This window comes from Ambystoma mexicanum, chromosome 3p (genome assembly GCF_040938575.1).
Source record: "Ambystoma mexicanum isolate Mex_15411 chromosome 3p, UKY_AmexF1_1, whole genome shotgun sequence".
In the NCBI taxonomy this organism is placed as follows: domain Eukaryota; kingdom Metazoa; phylum Chordata; class Amphibia; order Caudata; family Ambystomatidae; genus Ambystoma; species Ambystoma mexicanum.
Window position 1 is genome coordinate 682,359,557 of NC_090925.1, and position 25,154 is coordinate 682,384,710.

A 25,154-nucleotide genomic window follows, 5' to 3' on the forward strand; every position below is an offset into this window, starting at 1 on the left:
GTCATTGAAGTACTGGGCCTAAGGCAGAGATCAGAAGCATCTCAGTCCTGATTTGAGACAGGGTATGTAGGGAAAAGCCATATTGGGCAGCCGCCTAGTAGTGCGGCACCGGCAGTCGGGAGGGGAAGGCATCCGATTGGCTTAAATAAAAAGGAGCACACATGACCACAGTTCTAGAGCAAGGCATCGTAGAACGTCGTATTGTCTGAGGTTGGCAAAAATCCTGAGCTTTGTCAGTGCACATCAATCGCGACCTGCGTCTCCTCGTACCAGGCTCGGACTGGCCTATAGGGAAACAGGGCCATGCCCGAACCAAAAACAGAAAATGCTACTGTGGGCCTGTTTTTTGGGGTGAAGGTGGGGCAATGGTTGAGCCCATGTGGGCCAATTTGATAAGTTACTTCATCATGCTGCTAGTAGTTTCCACCAGTTTTACTGCATGCAAATTCTTTAAAATTCACAATTTACATCACATTTTATCAGAAACCTCTCCCTTGGGTACTACTCAGTCTGTAACAAAAGGAACAAATTGCCATTTTGAATTGTTGGCCACTTTTTCATTGTGCCCGACACAATGTTATGCATCAGTCCGACCCTGCCTTGTACTGATACACTACCAAGGCAGGCCCATACTCAGAGATGCTGGGACATCTCCAGTGCTTTGAGTGGCCTGCAAAGTCGAGTTGGGGCTCTTAGAGTGGTTTGGTCTGGCAGGAGGGGTGGACTGCGCTGCAATTAAGAGGTAACACTTACCGCACCTAAATGCTGCCTGTTAGGCCATGACCCCTTAAGGGCCCTGGCATGATTCTGCTCCCCGCAGCACACAACCCGGCCCCCACGACAGAGTGAGCGCCTAGAAGGCGCCCCATCCTTACCCATGTAGAGGACGCCCTCCTTGGTCTTCTCGGCGGCGTCGGCCACCCCCTGCTTCGTCTTCTCGGCGGCGGCCACCACCCCCTCCTTGGCTTTCGACAAGCCCTTCATTAAGACGTCCATGGCGAGCTTTCTGTGGGGGAGAGAGAGACAGAAAGGGGGGTTACATGGATGGTTAACGGGCGCACCCTCTTTGTTGAGGAAATCTCCACGTTCTCTCTACCAACAACAGCGCTTCCCAAATCATATTTGAATGCTATTCTCCCCGCCCCCACCATCCACCATCGCTGCCTGGGCATTGACCTCATTTCGCAGACTAGGAGGCGGGGCGCGGGCTTTGCTCCTCTAGAACGCCAATTAATTCTCCAAAACCTGGCGATGTACATTAAAAAAGAGAGAATCACACACGCCCCGCGCCGGGCACTCACAGAGCATTGTCAGGCGAGGCTCCCCGACCTATTGGGGGTTAGGAGGCTCCGGGTAACAGATGGCTAGGGGCGGGTGGGCCTCCACGAGGGGAGCCGGGGCACAGGATAACAGATGGCTCTGGCATCGGCGGGTACCAGTGGAGCATGCACCACGGTCACTGGGTAAGGTGTGACTGTGGCATCAGTGGGTACTGAGAGGGAGCGGCGGGGCTCTGCCCGACATGAGACGGTGCTGTGTAGCAACGCTGTGTCGAGGACACAAGACAGGCCCAGACTGCTGCAGTGGTGGGCAGCACTTGGGAGTGGGATGCTAAATCCAGGGGGGGGCAGGGGGCGCTCTCGGTAGGGGGCCTGACCTCTTAGGCCACGCCCCCTAACGGGAGTCCTGGTGATAGGGTGCGGTATACATTTCCTTTAACATTATTACCTTTGGTGCACCCGACACCTCCTTTTAAGCAAAAGCAAAATGATCGACTGGGCGCACAGGTGTCACACCAGTGCCCCCAGCTCTCAGACACAGCAGGCAGCCTTTTCATTCAAGAAGAGGTGTGGTTAAAAACCACGGACTCCTGAGTGAAAGGTCTGTCTGCTGCGTGAGGACCAGGGCTTTAAGCCCTGGCAGGTTTCAGAAATATGGTTCGGATGTGGGGCCCTGCTGGGGCTCACTAATGTCCCCTGGCAACCGCTGCCGCTAGAGGATAAAGCATTTTTTTCTAGAGCCTGAAGCTCTCGCTCATGTGCGAGAGCTTCAGGCTTCAGAAAAAAAAATTGTTTTCCGCATAATGGTGGCGCCGGCACCTGTGAGGATTCTTCCTTTAATCAAGAAATGCCTGTGCGCCACCATTATAGAAGAAAAGTTGAGGCTGCTGGAAGCAAAGGCCTTTTTTTTCCTAAAGCTTGAACCTCCCGCTCATTCGCAAGTGATCGCTGCATCTCTTAGCTAGACGAATACCTGGTGAGCACCACCATTAGGGTTGAAAACGTGTGGTGCTGTCCCTCACCAGGCATCACTTTAGGTAATAAATGCAGAGGGGAGAAGGGTGCTGATCTCTACAAAGGGCTGCCTGTGGTCCAATAAGCCAGGGCTCGTCAAGGGACGGTAGCCGAACGAGCAATCAGCTGACACTGCCACCATTAGTCCACACCCCATCAATGAGCCCCGGCTCATTTTCCAGTGCCACTTAAGGCACTGGTGATGACTGTACTCAGAAACAGGAGGAGGGCTTGGTTCAAGGACTTTCATGCTGCTTGATGACTCTTTATTCAGAAAGAATAAAGGAGCCGGGACCTCCAGCCTGCCTCCTGTTTCTGAGTACAGAGTCATCAGGCAGAATACTTTGGTTAGAAAAAATGCCTTTTCTTTGTCTCTAAAACAAAGTGCTGACACCTGCAGGCAGCCCATGTAACCGTGCAGTGCTTCAGCTACACAGACTGCCTGAGGTGTTTCCGTGGCTGGGGTTAGTCAGTGGTGAGCCCCGGGAGGGCCCTGGCTATGTAGCCCTTTCTGGAGAATGCCAAGGCTTGGTCCTGGCTAGTCCTGGCCCACTTAAAGTCCTCGGAGTGGGTTAAGGGACCACCTGGGCAGTGGTATTTTGTTACCAGCACCTTTCTAAGGAATGCCTGTTTACTCAATTGACAGTGTGATGGGACATTTCAAGTGAAAGATCCCACCCCACTCCACTCACCCACCAGATCTGCGTCTGCTACCAAGATAATTCAATTGAGAAATTCAATAAAGTTCCCTTTAAAGATATATCTGTATCCATGATGTCTACCAGCTTGACATGCAAAATAGAGTTTGCTTTCTATGTGGATACACAAATGTTCTTTACATTAGTGTAACAGAAAACTGGAAGTTTGAGACAAATTCAACCTCTATACTCGGGTGACCTTACTACACAAGTGCTGAAGTTATAGTGCTGTGAAACAGGAAAAGTTTGAACTTGCATCATTTTACATTCTGGGATTTGTAGTTTTCCACTCAGAATGCGGAAACATGGCGACAATGTTTGTTTTCCTTAACATGTTTCCATACAGATTTATATATTGTCATGTTTCTTTAGTATGCGATGTGTATATTTTGTAAGTAATCACTAAAATACACTATTATTTTAGTCCTTGAAAGACAAACCTTAAATATTTGTACCAAGTGAACCTAAGAAAGCGTGTGGTTAAGTGCCTAAATTGCAAGGTGGCTAAAATCCTGGCTTCACCATGTAACCAAAGTGGGTGATCCTGGACACATAATTTAATCTCACTGCGCATTAACCACACACATTGGAGTCCTTAGAAGTGATTAAGTTCACACTATTTGAAAAATTGTGTCCCCTCGTGCTTCTCTGTTAGTGGCCCCTGAGGCCACCAGCTAGAATTAGCTTATTTCTCTGCCGGCTCTCCCTCTCTCATAACAATTGATTCAATAGGCAGATATATACTCTCACTAGCCAGCGAGTGCACCAGAGAGTCCAGTATAGCAGATTGATTGCGGTAGAATCAACGTCAATTTCCTCCCCTGTTGCTGCCATTCACTGAAGTTGCTTTGGCTGTAACAGGCGAATGAGCGAAACACTTTAATGAGCAGTGTAATGTTATGTCTTTGGAGAATAGCGCAGGGGCAGCACGCTCGTCTTGGAAACAAGCCGACCCAAAGCAACACAGGTTCGATCCCCGGGTCTGCGCTTAGAAACCTCTGGGTATTAAGTGCGTTATAAATAACCAATTACAACTGCAATGTTATGTTGCTCTTGAAGTGCTCCCTTTCTGCTGTTTTCTCTGGCTCTTGGAGCTTCATGGTCAGAGGAGCACGGTATGGCTGAATTGTTGCAATGTTGATAGGGGCAGAGCTAAAAATACAGAGCTTTCTGTGGTGTGAATGTTTGGGATATTTTGTGAACTGTCAGGAGCAGGGGTTGATGTACGCTCATGATTGCTAATGTAAATTGTGTGATTATCTGTGGGTTCTGGCATAGTGGTATTTAAGGATTGTGGACAGTTGCATTGTTGTCTGTCTGTGATGAGTAGGTGCGCTGCATGGGGAAATTTAATGTAGATGTGTGTCTTCAAGTGGCGTACTTTCCATTGTGTATGTAACATGTGAGACCATCAGCCCCGGGGAGGATATCTCAGTGGCAATGTGCTCACCATCAGCCCCGGGGAGGATATCTCAGTGGCAATGTGCTCACCTTGGAAGCAAGACGACACGAAGCAACACAGGTTCGATCCCGGGTCAGCACTTTTAAGTGCGTTATAAATATGAAACCAAACCAACAACAACAAAAATTCTGTAACAGCACCTCAATGCCCCCGGGCTGTGTGAGCGCTTTAAAAATGCTAATAAAAATAAATGTGTTGCTTTGGTGCTGGAGTTGTGTCGAGATGGGTTGTCTGCTGGGGTGGGAGATATAATGATTTTGAGGTGGGTTTTTGTTATCATATCTTGCCTAGCATACCACCCAACTTCTCAGGCAACCTTTTTCATTGCAGCAACATCACCGTTGTCTACAGATTATTGATTATATCCCTGCATAACATTCTTTTGCCAGCTTGTATGCCTTATAGTGCCATGCTGCATGGTTTTACGCTATGTGATGCTATGTTAGGAGACACTACACCAATGGCACAAATTCAGGGCCGCCAGATTCATTACGGTTGCCCAGGACCTCCCTTCTGACTGCCCACTGACACCTCAAGGACACGCCCACTGTAGTGTCACTCAGTCTTACAAGTGATGATAGTAAAATGCATCCACCATGGAGTATCAACTGACAACGCCACTATTTGAAGCCTTAGTCGGCTCCCCACCCCTGAAGTTCTGGTGTGCTTGTGCCCCCTACAGCAGGCATGGCAAACCAAACAGAGGTAGCCCATTCCTCAAAGCAATCTCAGCTCTCCTGAAATATTACAGATGCGTGTTTCATGTGCAACGTTGTGTGCATGATGAAGCCCTCTGTGAAATAATGACTACAAGCAAGGCAAGCAGGTTTATTCACAAAGGCTTTTCTGGGGGTGTATTGTACTTATTAAGATGTGTTGGACAGTTTAAGGCAGGGGCCTCTAGACAACAACTACCATCAGCCCTTAATAGCATACTAAGTAGTGAGGGATCCTGGCAGTCATAGTCCAAAACATGAGTCCATCCGCAGGTTAGAGATCCCTTAAAGGAGATTTCAAGTTTTTCAATGTCTTTTTTGAAATAAGTAACCATGCATGGCTTTTATGCTCATAAAAATGAAAATACATGTGCTAAAAAAAAAGGTTTGTTTGCATGTGTGTTTGCGTGAATGTGTTTGTGCATGTATATATGTATATGCTTCTATGTGTCCGGGGCAGAGGTGCAGTTTCGGGCCACTGAGATCCACCTGATGCACAACAGAGGGCAACCCTGGCATATATTGAGACAGACTGAAGGATTAGAGTTAGGCAGTAGCAGCATGAAAGATGGACAGCAAGGACAGTGTTGGGACGCTTTGTGTTGCCCTAGCATTGTCAGAATGTATTTCACAGGGGCAATGATGGCATACCTCATGATTTGCTTTGGGACAGGAGCTGCTTGATAGCGGGGCAACGCTGACATATATTCTTGAGAGGCCTCCTGTTTTCTCTTTGGGGACAGCTAGCCTCAACACGTATGTTGCTGTTTATTGCTGGAGTGTTTCTTGTGTTGCCCCACAGAACGCAGTGTTCATCTACATTGTTTCCCAATTTTTCTGAACTTTTTGCTGTGGAATGCACGGTTACAACCCATTAGTTAAAATAATTTCTGAGGGAAAGCACAGGCCAAAACTTTGCTGTGTTAGGTTTAGGCGTGCTCGCTTCATTCAATTCAAGGAAAACATTTACACCCCTCAGTTTTGCAAATTCACCAGCGGCAACTGCTCTGGGCTGGACTGGAATCATAGCACGTGGCCATGGAAGCCCGTGAAGATGGCTAGTGAGCTCTTGACCCCACATTGGGTTAATGTCGATTTCCACCTTACAAAAAACCCCAGGACCTTTCACATAGTTCCCCACCAGCCCCCAGACTCTTGGCACACTAGATACTACCCTGCTCCTGGGTAAGAGCTAATAGAGGTGCTGGTGGAACACAGGGTACCCACGTGGCATCAGATGGCACTGCGCGCCATGCAGAGGACGCCGTGTCCGGGAAATCAGTGGGCACCATCGGATGCAGCTGCTCCACTGACAATCACTGCATGAAGAAGGCTTGGGCACAGGGGTGAACCGACGGGGAATTGGGTGTGCATGGTGACTACAGACTAGGAGGAGCGAAGGGGTCCGGAATCAGACATGGCTGCAGCATGGGCATGTACTGGAAGGTGGTTCGGGGCCACTTGAAAAGTCCTGTGTATGCTAGCTGGCATGCAGAAAAGGGGTGTCAAAGACACGCTAAATAGTGACGATGTGGGAGTCACCAGATACGTTGGGAGAAACAGTTGTGGCAACAAAGGGTGCCAGAGGGTCTGGAGGGGGGCAGGGCGCACTGTATACATTTGGTGGCAGCACCGGGTACACACAAGGGAGGTTTAATCAATGGATAAGACTTGGTTGCTGCTTTGGTGGGCACTGATGTGGAATCGGGGCACTGGACCAGCCATCGCTGCTACACTGGTTGGTTGGTGCTCAGAGGGTCCGGGTCATTGGCCACGACATGGACTGACCTACCAGCAGGCCCAGCAGCGAAGACATACCACACTGATAAGCACTGATAGGGAGCAAGAGAGCACCAGATGAGACCAGGATCTGGCACCAGGGGACACACACTGGGAGTTTGGGGCAATGTAGAAAGTGGTTTGTTGAGTCGGTAACAAAGGGGGCCAAGGTCCAAAGATGTGGACACAGCACAAGCGGCTACTTTCCATTTAGGTCAGTGGGCAATGTGAACAGAGCGGTGACACTGCCGGGTACGAACTGGCTGCCAGGGCCAGTGGATACCCTGTGCCCCTAGCAATGGCTGGTTCCAATGCTCAGCTGAGCATCCTCCCAAGAGGCCAATCTGGACCAAAACCAGGCCACCAGCATTACAATGTGTGCGATGCGGCGCATGCAGATTGCCACCCACTCCTAAAGAAACTGCAGTTCCAATATAAAGAGGGTTTTTAATGATTACGCCACTCCTCCACAGGAACTATAAGGCACTGATACCCTGGTGCCCACATTGCCCCACCGGCAAATCCTCCTGACACACTGCACACCTTCTACACTGACTGACCACAGAGCTGGCACAGATGTTACAGAAACCTTCCTGAGAGTTGACCATGGCCAAAATCATAGACAGCAGGTACAGGGCTCAAACCTATCCTTGTGAGAGGAACGCCTCTAGCACACGGTTACTCATTATGGGGCCCTCCCCAAGTTTTGGAATACGACTTCCACGCAAACACCAATCAAAAATACTATAACCCTCTCCTGTAAGAGACGACACATACGGAGCTCATTACAAGTACAGCGGTGCGGGAACGTCAACAGCAGTAATTCCCGTACTGCTGCATTACCGCATACTACATGTTTGGTGTTAAGGTGGAGGGTTCACATCCACAAAGGCTGAAGGTAAATCCTCCACACTAATGCCAAAAATTGGGAAAATAGTTGTATTGCAGATGACATAATTATTGCGCTGGTAATTCTGCCGAAATCCCTGTGGAGTCCTATGGACACTGAAACTGGGGATCCAACACCTCCCTACCACCACTTGTAAGCCCACGGTAAATCCACATGACCAAGTGTCGGTAACAGTAATCTAGTTTGGCAGTAATTCAGAAGATTTAATGCCGAATTACCATTACATTCATAACAAGGCCCATCATATTTAGACTTCTGGGTACTCTGGGTCAGAAGACTTGGGGAGCAGGCAATACTTTCAGCAGCAATGTTCCAAGATGTCTTTAAAAGGTAAGGAGTGGGGCCTTAAATGTCACTGGGTCAAATAGTCAAATACCTTTTAGCTTTGCTCTTGGGTCTCAACAGTCTGGAAAGAAGCTTCTTGGTGCTTTACAATTGGTTAATTCGGTGTTCAGTTGGTTTAGTGGTTTAAAATGGTTTGGATGCATCTAAATGGTCACGTTGGCATGAGACGATCCAGTGAGGTGGTGCTATCGTGCAGCAGTGATCAGCTCAAATCAGATAAAGAACAGGGAGGCATTGGCTGAGTCAGCACCTCGAGGTGATCAGCTCCAAAACGGGTAAAGCACAGGCAGGCGATGGTCTAGTCATTTGCTTGACGGCTCAAATAGAATTGAAAAGGGCGAGTGTCAAAAGCAGCTCCAAGGGAACTGCAGAGGCTCAACAATTACTTGAAAACAGTTTGTCGGATGTATACAAATTGCTCTAATCACAATTGATCACCGGAGAATTGGTCATGGGAAAATTGATCTATTTTATTAGGTCAATTAGGACATATAAGCGGGGGGAAACCCCCCGCAACTGCCCACCCAATCCAAAAACCCCACGCAACCCCCACCCAATCCCCTTATATTATTTATCATCCCAAACCCACCGCACACATGTATAAAAGAGCTAAGATACGGGTAAAGGTCTATTATGCAGAAGGTCAATTAGTTCCACTATTATTAGGTCAATTAGGACAAAAGGTCAATTTGAAAAGGTCAATTTGGGTAATACCAAATTGTCCTTGAAAGCGGATCAAGGCAGGAAACAGCCCCCAGAACTGTTCCTTGATGCCTGTGTTGCTGAGTGACCTCATCAAGGGTCTACATAGATAGGGGAGTACTTGTTCTGCCCTTCTCAGCCAGGAAGGTTACCAGAGAGCAATTGCCAGGGATTGCACCTCCACTGAGAAGGATCCTCATTCTAGTGCTCAGTCAGCAGGTAAGCCTTGTCCACATAGAGGTTAACCCTAAACGTTCCTAGAGGATGGGTGAGGGAAGCTTCTTTCACCCTTCATCTTCACCTATATGGCAGAGGACTTTGGGAAGACTGGCCTCCAATAGAGGTCCAGACAAAATCTTTGCTCTGATGTCCACAGATGATTCAATTAAAGGATGGTCTCACCCCTTTATTTAGTCAAGTTTTCACACTGGATCAGCCCATTTCAAGACCGCTGTAAGGGTTCAATCCTGGCTGCAGTGAACAGTGTATTTTTCTGGTGATGCCTGTTCCAGTTCGCTTTGTATTCAGGAAGTGAGGAGGGGGCATGGGAAGTGTGATAGCTATGGGAGATTCTAAGATGGTGGGATCTTTCTCTGGATGGATACTCCTCTCATAGATACTCACTCCTCTGCCCTTTATGGAACAGTCTCTAGTAATTAGCACATTGGTCTAATTTCCTTATGGCTGGTAGAGCCTGTTCTTGAAAGTACAGGCCTCTGCCTGTTGTATGGGGGCAGATGTCGTCCTCTTGGAAGATGCCGAGTCTTTCCCAGAGAACAAAGCTTTATTTTCTGGGACTGAGCTCAAACTGTCTGTTTTGGGGGAAAATCAGTTCCAGACAGTGAATACACAGAAGACCCTGACAGAAGGGTGACTAGAAACCAAGTTGACAATAACACAACACCAAAGGGTTTTGCTAGTATAAAGGTAGATTCCTAGAGTGCACCATGTATAAACCTGACAAGCCTTATATTTAGATATCAACCTGCCACCAAGCCATCAGAGAATGCAATACTATCATTCGGATCGGGGCTGCCCACAGTTAAAAGCAGTCCTTTGCTGTTGGAACATTGGGCTCCATCAGTCTGTTTACAGGAATTTATTTACTTGTTACTTTGTAAGTCTCAGGTTGCCAAGCTAAAAGGCAAGTTCTGAGCTATTTTAGCAGACTGGAACAGCAGGGTAATATGTTTGCAATATACTTTACAGCATGGAGCATTTTTGAACGCGAGTCGGATTAGCAGAGCCCACTTTGAGAGGCAGAATTACCAGCATCATTTTAGGTTACAAAACCAAAAAAGCTCAGGCTAGTCTTCCCTCACAGATGGCATTCTGTCCCAGCAATCCAGTGCCATCATGGGAAGCAACCACCACCACGTGTGACTTGAATGTGGCATCAAACATCGCCTTTTCAGAATTGGGAAAACAAGTATACATTTATGGTGAAACTGGTCAAGGATGCTGCCGAATAAACTTCTGTCATAGAACACAGACATAGCCTCACTCAAAATGAACTTGTGCTCCTCAATTTATTTGCTATTCTGATTTGTGGTTTTTATAATACTGTATGCCACATAGGCTGCTTCAAAGCACTGATTGGGCAGTGCAGACAGGAAATGGTGCCACTGGGGGCTCGGGGACAGTCCACACATGCAGTGAAAGGGCCCATGTTGCGGTCGATGGCCACAGATTGTTTCAAAGCACCCTCTGACACTTTCTGAAGTACAAGCATTCTGGCTCATGTCCGAGTGATGGGGGAGTTCCTGAGGGAGGAGCCTCAAGGGTGGAAGGATCGCTCCCTAAATCCATTGCACCTTTGCCAGCAGCATATCATTCATGTTGCGATGCCTGTGACCAAAAGCATTAGACGGGTAGACAATTCGGAACATTTTTAATTTTTGGAACACAGAATGATGCTGGAACTTCTTCCTCAGAAAGTGAGGTCTGCTACTCAAGTCTCAATTTCATAACGCTCCATGCTGGAAAAGTATAGTGCAAACATGTTACCCTGCCTTGTAGTTTGGCAATATGGCCATTACAGAGGAGCATGTGAATCCCTCCAAGGAGTCTGTTGGATTTAAAAGATCCATATGCCAGGGGCTGTCCTTAACCGTGGCAACCCAGATACAAATTATATGTAAATGTACATCCCCAAGGCTTGATGGTAAAATATAAAGAGAGGATGTATCGCGCTTGATATGGAACCTAGAGGAATAACCAGTTGAACTGGCCATCACTCCCCTGGATGCCATTTTAGTGTCACCCTGGTTTCTAGTGCCTCCTTCAACTTTCAGACAGTAAGGAAGGGGCAGTTCTCCAAAGGAAAATCCTGCCACCAGAATGGAGCGGTCACACTAAGGTGGTAATTACTGGAGTCTCTTTGTTGTAAGGCAGACATGGGAGAGCAAAGAGCTAGAGTAACCCTAGAGGTAAGGTACAGACAGGAGAAGGATATCACCATCTTGGAATTGCTCAGGAGGCTCACACTTCCTACATGCTTTCCCACTGCCTGCAGACAAAGCACTCTAGAACCGACATCTCCATGCAAAGACTCCTGTCACAGCAGCCGGGATTGAACCATTATGGAAGGCTTGAAAGGGACCAGTCCACTGGGGCTAAATGAGTATATAAGGGGCAGCCTCCACCTTAATTTCAATCATCTTTGGACATAAGAAGAATAACTTTATTGTGGTACAGTCTGCCTGAAGTCCTCTGCCATAGAAATGAAGATGAAAACTTCTAAGGAGGGAGCAAAACCCTCTCGTCGCCCACTTCAGAGGACTTGAAATGACTTGCTGCTGGACCAGCTCTAGCTGCTGAGGGGACACTGGTACCCAGGGCTCAGCTTACTGGTCGGTTAGGCTTGTGCTGGATGTCCATATCTAATCCCTGTAGGGATATGGCCCAGCGCAGAAGCTTAGGGTTCTCCCGTTGCATGGCCATTAACCATCGAAGAGTCTGGTGGTCTGTCTGGATCATAAAGTGTGACACAATGATGTAGGGTTTCAGCTTCTTTACGGCCCACACAATCACGTAAGCCTCTTTTCAATGCCAGCCCAGTTCATTCCCCTTTTTCTCAATCTCCTGATAATGTAGGCGACAGGTTGCTCTACCCCTTGGAAGTTCAGCTGTGCTAACACTGCTCCAATCCCAAAATCACAGGGGCCTGTCTGGACAATGAACTCCTGACCATAATCTGGCACATTCAGAACTGGGGCCCTGCACAATCCAATCTTTAAATCCTGAAAGAAGGTATACAGACACAGAACCAATTTATCGTATTCTCAATTCTTTTGGAACTTACATCATTCAGGGGCATGGCAATGGACCCATATCCCTTGATGAACAGCCAGTAGTACCCAGTGAGACCTAGAAAGGCTTTCACCTGTGTGGTGGGGATGGCCCAATCCTTCACAGTTTGCACCTTTGTTTCGAGAGGTTGTTTCTTACCTCCACTGACCAGGTGGCCAGGTAAGTCATTGTGCCCTGTGCTATCTGGCACTTCATGGCCTTGATAGTCAGACCTGCATTCTGCAGTGCCTGAAGAACTTTCAGGTGGAATAAGTGATCCTCCCAGGTGTGGCTGAAAACAGCAATGTTGTCTAAATAGTCAACACTGAATTTGTCCAGACCAGACCAAACCTGGTTATCCATGCGCTGAAAAGTGCAAGGGGCATTCTTCAATCCGACGGGCATCACAGTGAACTGATAATGTCCTTCTGGGGTTGACAATGCTGACTACTCTCTCGCTCCATCTGTCAAGCCGACCTGCCAGAACCGTGCCGTGAGGCAAAAGGTACTTGTGTACTTGGCAGCACCAAGCTTGTCAATGAGTTCATCTGCACAAGGAATGGGGTGAGCATCTGTAATCATGACAGAATTGAGCCTCCCGTACTCCACACAAAAGCGAACTTCAGTCTTCCCACCACTGGTCTTTTTAGGGACCGGTACCAGTGGGCTAGCCCAGGGGCTGTGGGGTGGCTGTATCACTCCTAGGGACACCATCTTGGAAAGTCCCCCTTGATGGTGTCCCCGACCTTACCAGACATCTGGTGAATCCTACTCTTCGCCGGCTTACTGTCTCCAGTGTCCACATCATGGGTGCACCAATCTGCACGAACTGGAGTCAGAGAAAACAGACCGACAAACTGTCCCAGAAAACAGCGACAGTCTGTCAGTTACTGTTCTCACAGGTCCGTTGTAAGATTGACACCTTCAACTGACCCTACTGGGGCTTCAGTGTGCAGGAAGTCTGGGAGGGGATCAGTCTCCTCTGTCTCTTCATCAGTCACTAATGCCATGACCAAGTCATCCCGGCTATATTGGGGTTTTAGACGGTTGACGCGAAAGACCCTGCACATCTGTTTAGGTCCTTTCACGTCAATGAGGTAATTCAACTCACTGACTTTTTCCAGCACACAGTAAGGCCCAGTCCACTTGTCTTGAAGGGCACTAGGTTTGACAGGCTCCATAATCCACACCCACTGGCCTGGAGAATAAACTGTCATTGTGGCCTTCTGGTCGTGCCAGTGCTTCATCAGCTCCTAACTGGCCTTTAGGGTTTTCGTTGACTGTTCCATGTACTTTGCCATTCTAGACCGAAGGCCAAGTAGATAGTCCGCCACATCTCGGGTGGGGGGTGAGGGGTTGCCCTCCCTTCCCCCTTTCACTATACTGAGGAGACCTTATACAGGGTGGCCAAACAGAAGCTCAAAGGGGCTAATCCATACTCTGTTCTGTGGCACCTCCCTGTAGGCGAACGGGAGGCATGGTAGGAGAATATCCCATTTTCTCCTCAGGTGCTCTTCCAAGCCACCTATCATGCCTTTCAGTGTATTATTGAACCGCTCAACAAGTCCATTTGCTTGTGGATGGAAGGATGTAGAGAACCGATAGGTGACTCCACACTCTTCCCACATAGCCTTCATATATGCTGATATTAAGTTTGATCCCCTGTCAGAAATGACTTCCTTGGGGAATCCAACACGGAAGAATATCTCGATCAGAGCTGTCGCAATCACGGGGGTTTTGCTGCTCCTTAGAGGGACAGCATCAGGGTACCTTGTGGCATGGTCTACCACCACCAAGATGTATCTGTTCACTGAGATGTTTTCAGGATCCAAGGAACCAACAAATCCATGCCTATTCTCTCAAAAGGCCACCCAACCATGGATAGTGGAATTAAGTGGGCCTTTGTGCACCACCTGACTTGCCAGAAGCTTGACAATTCGGGCAGGACCGGACAAATTCCTTAACCTTTACGTCAAACTGCGACCAGGTAAAGTGCGCCAACAACAGGTCCGATGTCTTAGTCACTCCCAAGTGACCCGCTAAAGGAATTTGGTGAGCCAAATCCTAAAGTACCTTTCTGTGGGACTGGAGAAGCACCTACCTTGTGGTGCTCTCGCTCTCAGAATTTGTTGGCTCGCTGTACAGGAGTCCATCCTCCCAGCACACTTTGAACAGTCCAGGGGCCTCGCCCTTACCCTGCTCCTCCGCCTGCTTCGGCAGACCCACCAGACTGGGACACACTTTTTGGAATGTGAAGAAGTCAGTCTGATCTGGGCCCCCAGCAGATGCAAACTCATCCGGCTTGGGCAGGTCCTTCAGATCTGCGCCCACCTGGTCCTCCACCTCAGGTTCCTGCACTGCACCAGGCAACTCTGAAGTCACTGAGTCCCCTGCTACCAAAGTAGGGTACTCAGTGGCTACAGGCCCCTCTCCCACAGGAGTAGGCGACTCAGCAGTCTGCGGAACTGGCCTCGGGTCTACCAGCCATGCTGGTCCTTACAACAAGCTCTCTGGAAGCACTCCAGGCCCTAATGCTCTGAGAGTGTTCAATCTGGTGATCTTTTTGGACCTCGATCGGGTAGCCGCTGTAACTATCAGGATCAGGAAGGTCATTACCCAACTGACAACGAGACAGGGACAGAGTCTACCCGGGGTTGGGTCATTTCACCTTTCCAGCTGAACTCAACTATCACCAAGGGGCACTCACTCTTTACGTCACACCCACTGATGCTACAATCAGGCCCATCAATATAGTGGCCTGGCTGTACCCATTGCCGGGTGACAGCATTGACGGTATCCGCTGTGTCTCGGACCGCAGGAGTTTGTACCATTGATATACACATATTCTAAATGGAGTTGAGTATTATTGGGAACTGGGATCTCTTCTGGAGACCCGGTACTATTCCCAATCAGTGTAACCAATCCACATTCAGACACTCCTTGCCTTAGTGGGAAGTCCTCCTCTAGGAGTCCTACACTAATGATGGCCTCTTCCATGAGTCCAACATTCACTATGCCTTGCTTGGGTAAGCCCTTGCAAGCAGGATCCCCTTTCCTATGGTCCAGCTCCTTACACACAAAACCACCTTTGGGTGGCGAGAACGCATGTGTGCCAGTGTTAGGGGATGGATGCCTGCGCTCTTCTTTTCAGTGTGTACAGCTAAACTAATGTTTTGGGATTTCCCTTCATTCCTTTGAGGACTTCGAAGAGGAGTGGGTTGGACCTTAGTCCTTCACATCATTGTTTACTTTTTGTCTGAAGATTTATTTTCCGGTTTGGGTCTGCTCACCTGCACTCAAGTTCTCACAAACCTGTCGGCAGCCTTTGCAGGATCCCTGGGGTCTGTGATAGTCTTGTCCACTAGATGCATGTGTAGGTCAACCTCACAATTCTTCAATACATGCTCACAAGCAATCAAATTGTACATCCCTTTAAATGTGTCAACTTTGTTGCCAGCCACCCACCCGCTCAGATATTTAAACGACAAGTGTGTGAACGCTTCAACTGTCTGCCCACTTTTCTTTGAAGCTCTCTGAAGCTCTTTTATGGGGTTTTACAGAACTTCCCAAGGAGGGCTGCCTTCAGGCTCTCATAAACTGGCCTTTTCTCAGGAATTAACCGAAGATTTGCATCAGTCCCTTGGGTCGGTATGTGACTCATCAGGGCTGCACCCCACAGTACCTCGTCCACCTCCTGTAGCTGAAAAGCAAGCGTGAGCACTTCAAACCAGTTAAATATATCCTTCCCCACTTCATAAGTGTGCACTAAGTCTTTGGGGATGTGCCGCCAAGGCTCATCCCAGGAACTCTGGTTCGAGCCACTAATGCTGCTTTCGCTAGAGGTGGATCTGTTAGCCTCCTTCTTCTCTTGGAGCACCTGCTTGCACAGCTCTATAGAGACTTTGTCCCACTGTTTCTGTTCCTCTAGCGCTAGTCTCCTCTGCTCAAGCAGGAGCTTTCTAACCGCTACCTCATTAACAGCCGTAGCTATTACTGGGCCCCTTAGAGACTGTGCTGAGGTCTGGGACCTGTGGGATGCTGCACTAGCCCCTGACCTCACTGACACTCTACAGTGTTGAGAAACCATGCTTGCCACCCGGCGGCATGGTTGGCGAGAAACACTGCTCGTGCTGTCTTCCTCACTATCTTCCACTACCTCTGCTGAAGGTCTTCTTCATTTGGGTACACAAGGCATAGCCCGTCCCTTGGGGCCTTCAAACAAATGGTCATTGCTTAAACCCAAGCTTGGAGGCTGGTCAGCAACTCGGGCTTATTAACCTGTGTACTCAGGGGAATTCCCCTCTCTTGACATAGTACGTGCAGGACATCCTTGGTCATGCCTTTTACAGTTTCAATGTCAAGATGCATGATTATAACAAATAACTAGCAGTATCTAAATGTTGCCTGGAGCAGTACTTTTATTGCTGGGTGACTAAGCTCTGTGCCAGGCTACAACTTGATCCGACCACTTGAGCAAAACACCCTTTCAGAATACGAGTAAACATTAGCAAACTTTGAATGCCTCCCCCCAACCCAGTGTCGGATATGATTTGAAATCATAGGTCATTTATAACGCGCTTAATACCCAGAGGTTTCTAAGTGCGGACCCGGGGATCGAACCTGTGTTACTCTGTGTCGTCTTGCTTCCAAGGCGAGCATGTTGCCGCTGAGCTATCCTCCCGAATCGTAAATATATACAGAGAGGGGGCGGGTGGCAGGGGGATACAGCAGTTATCCCCTCTCCGCCCCCCATAGGGACCACCACCAGAATGGGGACATCAGGTTGCCCGTGCCACTATGGTCAGACCGACGGAGAAACCTTTGCATGTTCCACCACCGCCTCTGCCTTGGGAGAGGAGACACAGGGGTTTCCCCTGCTACCTTTGTTGAAACCGAGTCAAAAACGTACCGTACCCGCGAGTGTTTCCAGCACCTGCGCCAGCCCAAGGGAGATTGATGGGCACCCCTGCCAAGATAGATGGATCAGAAGAACCAATGCATGTTCACCCGTTGTCATACCACAGGAGCAGCAACACATGGGGGCCTCTGCCAACACGCTGGCATATGGAAGAGGTGACCCAGGTATGGGCACTTCACCAATATCAGAATGAGGGAGAAGAGAAGCAGCTGTACGAGATAATGGACTGAAGGTAATAGGAAGCCTGCCACTAGTGAATGATTAGGGAGATGGGTACTGGGTTGCTTTGGACCAGGGTTGGGTTTGGAGAAGAGATACAAGGGGTGCCCTTGCGCATCTGTGTTAGAGTGACAGAAAAGGGACACATGAAAGGCCGTGCCACCACTGTCATGCCATGGGAGAAGGGACCCGTCAGTGCATCCACTACCACAGTTTGATCAAGAGAAGAGATAAATGGGGGCCTCTGCCATGGGTGATGGATCAAGACAATTAATCCACCGATGCCTTCACCACCAAGATTCAATCAGGAAAACAGAGGCTCCACAGCCAGTGTCCGACAGCAGATGTTGTCAGATAGGAAGAAGTGACCTTTGGGTGCCGACTGTACTGGTATTAGTGTGGGGGAGAAGATCTATGCCCCTTCCATTAGGGCTGGATTCGGCATAAGGAACCATGGGTAACCTACCACCAGTGTCTGATCCAAGAGAAGATACCCAGAAGCACCATCAATGTTCGATTGGGAGAAGGGCAGTGGAGGAACTCGGACTACAATTGTGGTACCCGGGCAGAAGGGACCCACCAATGCTCCCCCATTACACCACCAGTGGCACCAATGTTGGTTCAGTACACTCATCATCTTGATGTGATCTGTGAAATAGGAGCCCCTCAACAAATGGGCCAATGAGTGGCTCTGCCACCAGTGTCAGACGAGGAATTTAAGAACTATAGTAGCCCCCTACAGCAGTGTCAGGTCAGACACTAGGGACCCGCGGCTACTGGATCACCAGTATTGTTTGTACAAATACACACACTGGTGGCTCTTCCATAAGGGCCATATTGGGAGCAGTGACCCATGAGTGCCCACCCCAACACTGTAGGAGTGAGTGAGAAGATAAACATGGTTGTGTTTGGCAAAGACCAGTGTCACAATGAGGCAGGAGAAAACCAGGTATTTGTCTGGAAAAATGAGTCTTCGTCATGACAATTAGATCGGGGAGAACGGATCCATGGCAATACCTCCTATCAGTTTAATATTGGGAGGGGGGATTCATAAGTGCTACCTTAACCAATGTCAGATCAAGGAAATGTATGCACCCCACCAGTGTCCGAAACATGGGCAATATAGGAGGCATGGACTCATGGGCGTGTGTCGGAGAGAGAGGCACGTATAGTGAGGGGATCCATGAGGGCATGAGTGACGAGTATCAAAAAGAGGGGGAAGGAAGGGGGAAGAGATCCCTGGGTGCACCCGCAAGCAGTGTCAGAACAGAAGAAGGGGAGAGGGAGGGAATCCACTCCCAGTGTTGGGTCTCATTGGTCTCGGGAGGTTAGCTCAGGGGCAACGTGCTCACTTTGGAAGCAAGATGACTCGGAGCACCACAGGTTCAATCCTGAGTCAGCGGTTAGAAACCTCTGGGTATTAAGCGCGTTCTGAAATAACCTATCATATCATCAACCTATCATATCATGCTCGCATCACGTGCGATAATCAAGAACAGGGGACTCATGGATGCCCACAACAGCAAATTGAGTCGGGACCTATCATACCCCACCCCTAGTGTCTCTTTGGAGGGGAAGACCCATGGTGAACCACTCCATAGGATTCCAGTGGTGTGTATTGACCAGGAAGAGCAAGAGAGGGGCTGAAGGGTGGTGCTTTATGAGCTCTGTAGCAAGCCAGAAATTGCATCTGCGTCCCTAATAGGGGTAGGCAAGAACCCCCCCCTAAAGCCTCCCTGGGTTATCTTTCTTAGCAGTTGTCAAACTAGAAGATCGAAATTCGCAAGGTGGAGTTGGGGGCGGGAGGATGAGACACTGTAAAGCACAACTATAAAGGAGTCAGTAAATCAAGAGTGTTCGAATGGCGTGTACTTGTTTAGAAGCCACTGCTTCGAGGGGGTGGGAAGCAACCTGACACAGATGTTGTCGTCTCATGAGATATAGTGGGCTTAAAGCCACCCATGGGTAGGGCTTGTAGTCCGGGAGCGAGTTGCAGAACCCTTGCGGTGCTGTCCAGGGTGCTGAACTAGAGATCGCGGCTGCATGTGCGAGAAGCCGTGGATGGATGTGAAAATCCCCGCTCCATGCAGTCGCTATCCAAGGTCCTGTATTGGGTTTAGGCATGTAAATAATTCTGTTAAAATTCGACTTAGCTCCCACTAAAGGGGCAAGGAGCTGGAAGGCCGAGAGAACCCGTCTCCTCCCGGGGACTGTAGTCCGTCAAGTACATCCCACCGAGTTCTGGGGTTCCTTTATGGCGGGGTTGCAGGCTGGGCACCCAGAGGAGACCTGAAGGGAAGGGTTCTTCTGAGCGAGCTCCATTGCATAGGAATGCGGCTGCTTTCACCAACGAAGGCAGCAGCCAATTCTAGTAATGTTTGAGGTAAATGCATTTCTGTCTCATTCACATCCCCTAAAGACAGGCGCTTCCAAGAACGCTTTTTTCGGCCTATTGAGGACTTCTGACATTAACAAATCCACAAAACATTGTTGGGATACCCTGGACCCTACGCCCTGAACATCTCTGATGCATGCTCCCATGCGACCTTTCCTCATACAATTGTCAATAGGCGGGGGGGGCACCTACACATTGCTGATAACTGGGAGGTTATCAGCAATGTGTAGGTGATAGATAACCAGGAACAACAAACTGGGAGCTGTCTGGGAAGGCCACTTCATATCATATCAGGGCATACGACGTGACATATCACGACATGATCTGCAATATTGTGATATGCAGTATGCAAATGGCGGGTTTTTAAGAGTTTTCAGAAGAGTGTGTCTGAGCTAGAGCAATTGTCAGATTCACGCTAGTTTCAACACTGCCTCTGGTGCAATTCTCAGCTCAGGTGTGTGCTGGTGTTTGATCCTGTGCTAATGCTGGTGTAAGTCTTGCTATTGCGACAGGCCAAAGGTCGGCCATAGTTGGCATCTGGACCGGGTCTACATTGGCAATGTAGTAGCCATTACCAAAGATATGCCATTTTAGCACTATTGTGAAGGCAACATTACCACTGAGGCTTCCAATGGACACACTCCTGGCATTGCAGAAGTACAAATCCCAGCCACAGTTAGCCATTTCCCTGGCACGACTGCCAGTACACATCTAGCACTATGCCAAGTGTAAAGTGGATCATTGCCCCACATATGATAATTAATTTTCACGTGTCGTTAAGAGCTTCCCAGAGGAAGTGCGCTTAGAGGCCCCGCACAGACCTGTCGGCTTGTAGAAGGGCTGGGGTGGGCTGCACCTGGCATTTCAGGGCACCCCAACTAGCAAACACTGCTTGGTTGGCACAGTGGTTACTGCCGTGTCCATTGCTGGCTGCAGCCTCGCGTGCCATCAAGGCGGTACACCACCCCAAGGGTGCATTGCTCTCCCTTTTTTTTCTCCAGAACTGGCAATAGAAGGCAAACGTTGCTGGGAGATGCCAATAAAGGAGGGTAATGGTGGGGTAAGGGCACATAGTGGAAACTGGCCATGATGGAGGGCCTAACAGGCAGGGGTGTTGCTAGGTCTGGAAAAGACCCGGGGCTACGCTAATGTTGGAACTGTAAATACCAAATTCATGTAATTGTCATGTTTCTTTGCCTCAGCAAGACTTAAACCCATTGCCCATGTTATAGCATTATGTCCATGTTAAACCAACTGCTTTTGTGTCCGCACACGAGGCCCAGGGTTTTCGCCTGGAACAGATATTACTCAAAGGCTTAGGAATTTCCCTCTGTTTTCCTTTCCTGTAAAGGCTACATAAATAATGTCTGTTAAAACTCTTGCACTTCACGTCCTGTCTAAAGCTGCCGTGCGAGTCAGCATGCATTCATTGACCCTGGGGTCTCCTCTATGAATGATGATTGCTAGCATCCGCACTCTTTCCCGAAACATAAGCATAAAGCGTATCTATATTCGGAGTTGTTATTCTCTGGGATATGTGGGAAGGGGAACTTGTGTTAGAGCTTGTGCGTCATTCTGTAAAAGATATGTCCTGCTATTGTCCAGCAGCCCATGAATGGATATTATTATCACTACCGCGGCAAGATATGTGTAGTTTGCAAATTCCCCACTATGTCAAATGTGATGAATTAGCTTGTTTTTACGACCACGCATGTTAAAGATTACACGTGCATCCTGAAGGATATTTGGACTTGCTTAGATAAGCTATATGAGTAATGACCATTTGCAATGTCCGGCCTTCGTAAAATGTCACTGCAAGGGCTGGAATAACAGCTAAAAGTGTTTTGGCAGGAAACTGTATGTCAGGACGTGCCTGGGCTTTGCGCCAGTCATAAGACTCAATGTAAACGTTTTCCTATAAAGAGCCTGCTCACTGTAATGTTAGTAGCTCACTCTAGATAGCATCCCTATTGTGTATCTTGCAGTCAGCCCTTCCGCAGAAGTTTTGCATTGCAATAAATGATGGTTGAACTCACTTACTATTGATGGAGACCTCCGCCTGGTGAATTTTAGCATTGACTGATTGGCGTCCCTGGACTGGCGGACCTTGCAGATGCAGTCCATCGCTTTGATGCGTGCCTTCCATTGAGCTCCCGTCTCCGGTGGACGACTTAACTGGGCCCAAACACTATCGCACTTTTGAATGCAAACAGCGCGGTCCTCCCTTGAGACGGAGATCAAGAAGAAGGAGAGAACGACTGCTCTGCCAAGGACCAGACGAACCAGACAGAGAGGAGGTCTCCTTGGTGTGGTGAGTGCATTTTGTGTCTGCAGAAAGTATTGGTGGATGGTAAGCCACATTGGTATCAGTTTTATGGTACGTATTATTTTGATTGTAGTAAGGATATTGTAATTAATAATGGGGAATTTGTGCGATAGAAATAAGAATGAGGAACCTATGCATGTGCCTGCTGAAGGCACTCCATGTTACACTATGTTAACCAATTATGGGTTGGGGGCCGTACAATTTTGTAAAAACTGGGAGGAATACACAAAGAAGTCCATTCAATTTAAATGGCCCAAAGCAGGCACTTTTTGTATACCCATAATCGAAAATCTTGAATTAGTGCTACTAAAAAGAAGGGTTCGCCCCGCCCAGCATGATGCTATTCGCCAGTGGCGAACAGAAGCGATAAAGCAGAAAATGTCCCAAGATAAAAAGGATAGGAAAAAGCAAAAACGGACCTTACAGGAGAAGGCATGTGAATTAGATAACAAAGAGTTTGAACACCGGCTAGATGTAGAGGATCGGGCTGCATTGATAAAATTCAGTAAAGGCATGTACCCACTCCTCCCCAAGCCAGAGAAAGAGATAGTCAGCCTTGACAGCGAGGCTGATCAGGATACAATCAGATTGACAGAGAACCTTTTGCGATTAACAACACCTGTCAGACCCCAGCCTAACGGCACGCACCTTGCCCCGACTGCACCCCATCCCCCTGAAAACCCACCCCCATATGGTACCCAGACTGGTACTATGGACCCAAATGGTGTCGAGGAGCAGGAAGTAGGGCGCTTATCTAGACAGGGGCCCTTCTTCCCCCCGGTTGAATATGCAAAATTAGAGCGCATGGCACAACAAGTGTTTGATAACCCGACCTCAGGGATAAAACAAAGGTTATATACTTGCCAAAAGAAGGAATTTCGACATGTAATGAACATGCATTGTGACCTTCTTCATGCATGGCTGAGGAATGAGGCTAAACGCCAGTGGCCCGTGGGTTTGTTTGATATTTATAAGGCCATTGACACTGAGAAAGATCGGGCAACTCTGTGGCACCAGTATGACCAAATCATTGACGAGGTAACAAAAGTTATGAAAGATTATGATGATCAGTTAAAAGAGGAAGAAGAGGAACGTTGTAGAAGAGAGCACTCTTTGCATGATGCCAAACCGACGGGAAAGGCGTTGGTTAAAAGGATATATGATGAAAAGGAGCCAGGGAAGGTGGGATATTGGACGGATCTATTTACCACCCATAGCAAGGCAACCCGACTGGTATGCTTGCAAGAGCTTTTGAACAAAATGGGATCAGAATGTGAAACAGGAGGGCGGGAGGATGTTTGCAAAAAGGTGAGAGAGTGCAAGGCTGAATTGAAAACGTATAAACCGAACTGGGAAGCGGAGGATCTTAGGACGGGTAGATTGTTCAAAGAATTATTGGAAGTGTTTCTCCCAGGGGCCCAGCTGGTCCAAGTAATGGCACCACTGAGGGAATGTGCGCCCATTGTTACAGCAGCCCACGACCCAAGTGACAAGACCCTCACGGTAACCAAAATATATGTCTATGTACCTCTCACTAGAGCAGAACTGTTCAGTATAATAAAAAGCACCCCAGACCCTAGGACCAATGCCGCGGGATTCTACAAAGAGTTGAGAGCGCTATTTAAAATGTGTACCCTGACTCTGCAGGACATTGATCATGTAATGTCCGCTGTGACCCCGGCTGATGTATGGGAACCTTTTAGATCTCGGGACCCCCCTGGGCATGCCATCAATTGGACAGAGTTAGAAAAACAGGATACAGACCGGAAACCAACTGACCCCATTCCAGAGGACCTAAAAACGCTAGGGATAAGAATATTAAGGGCACTGAGTAGTGTGTTGCCAGAGGTGGATGTGAATGTAGAAAACATGGATGCAGTTATACAAGGCCCTGCAGAAACAGTTGGGGACTATTTTCTGAAATTTGAAAATGCATTCAAGGCACACAGTGGCCAGTCTGTTAGCAACCCCACGGGTCAGAGATATTTCGCCATGGGCTTTTTGAAGGGTTTACGAAAAGGAATTAAGAAACCACTTAAATTGGGCGAGAGTACTTAGCAGGCAAGCACCCCATCCCAGATCCTAGAGATGGCTAAATATTACGAGCGACAGGAAGAGGAAGAAATGGAAGGTAAGAAACAGGCAGATAGGAATCTAAAAAATAAGGTGCTAATGCAACAATTGGTGCAACCACCTTACAGTAAACCAAAGGGCCAGAAACCCCAGGTAAGAAACCCTACAGGTAACACTACGCAATGGACACCCCCGCGAATAGACCAATGCTCATTTTGCAAGCAGACAGGACATTGGAAAAATGAGTGTCCCATATTGATGGCGCGGAATGGTCAACCGGCGGGTGGGAGAGGAAGGGGCCGAGGTGGACCCCCCGCGGGACCACCTCAAGACCAGGGAAGGTTTGTAAACCCCGAAAATAATGTATTCTCAAACAGCGTAGCGCAGCGACAAATGGTTAGAGTGGATGGCAATGAGTTTGTGGAGGATGAACTAAGTGGAATGATGTTCTTTGATAACACAGCAGCAATGAGTTGAAACGCCCCTAGTGAACCTGAGGAGATGGTGTCTGTTCCTATAGACCAGAAAGGACCGTATGTTAAATTGCAGATAGGACAGCACCCCACCGTTAGATGCTTGGTCGATACCGGAGCAGGTAACAGCTCGGTTGACGCCAAGGCCGTCCCCTCAGTTCCACTATTGGGTGAAAACAAAGTTTCCGTAGGCTTTGGTGCGGAACCCATATGTACTCCAGTGTCCCAGAGAGTTGAGACATCTATATGTGGAGTGAAATTGACTAACAAATGGTTACTTACTAACAGGTGCCCCGAGAACCTCCTTGGGTTGGATCTTTTCAAAGCTTTAAATGCGACTATCTATTGTTCCCCAACAGGCGTTCGTATGACCATATGTAAATCCAAAATTGGTGGTTGTTATTTGGTTGAACCATTGCCACAGGAACACAGGAGTTACAGGAACTGCCCGCAGAGCTTTGGGCTGCTGGTAGTAATGATGTAGGTGTTTTGAACATTCCCCCTGTTGTGATCAAGGTAAAACATGGGGTCCCTCTAGCCCGAACCCCGCAGT

The 25,154-nt window shown here is 48.4% G+C and overlaps 1 protein-coding gene across 1 annotated transcript in view; it reads right to left on the minus strand.

The window, feature by feature from the left end:
• SNCB (synuclein beta) overlaps nucleotides 1–25,154 on the minus strand; it is a 223,585-nt gene that overhangs the window by 182,274 nt on the left and 16,157 nt on the right. The window contains exon 2 of the mRNA XM_069651475.1: nucleotides 876–1,006. Within this exon, the coding sequence (XP_069507576.1) occupies nucleotides 876–996 (121 nt within the window). The 5' untranslated portion in view covers nucleotides 997–1,006. The remainder of the gene's footprint in view (nucleotides 1–875; nucleotides 1,007–25,154) is intronic.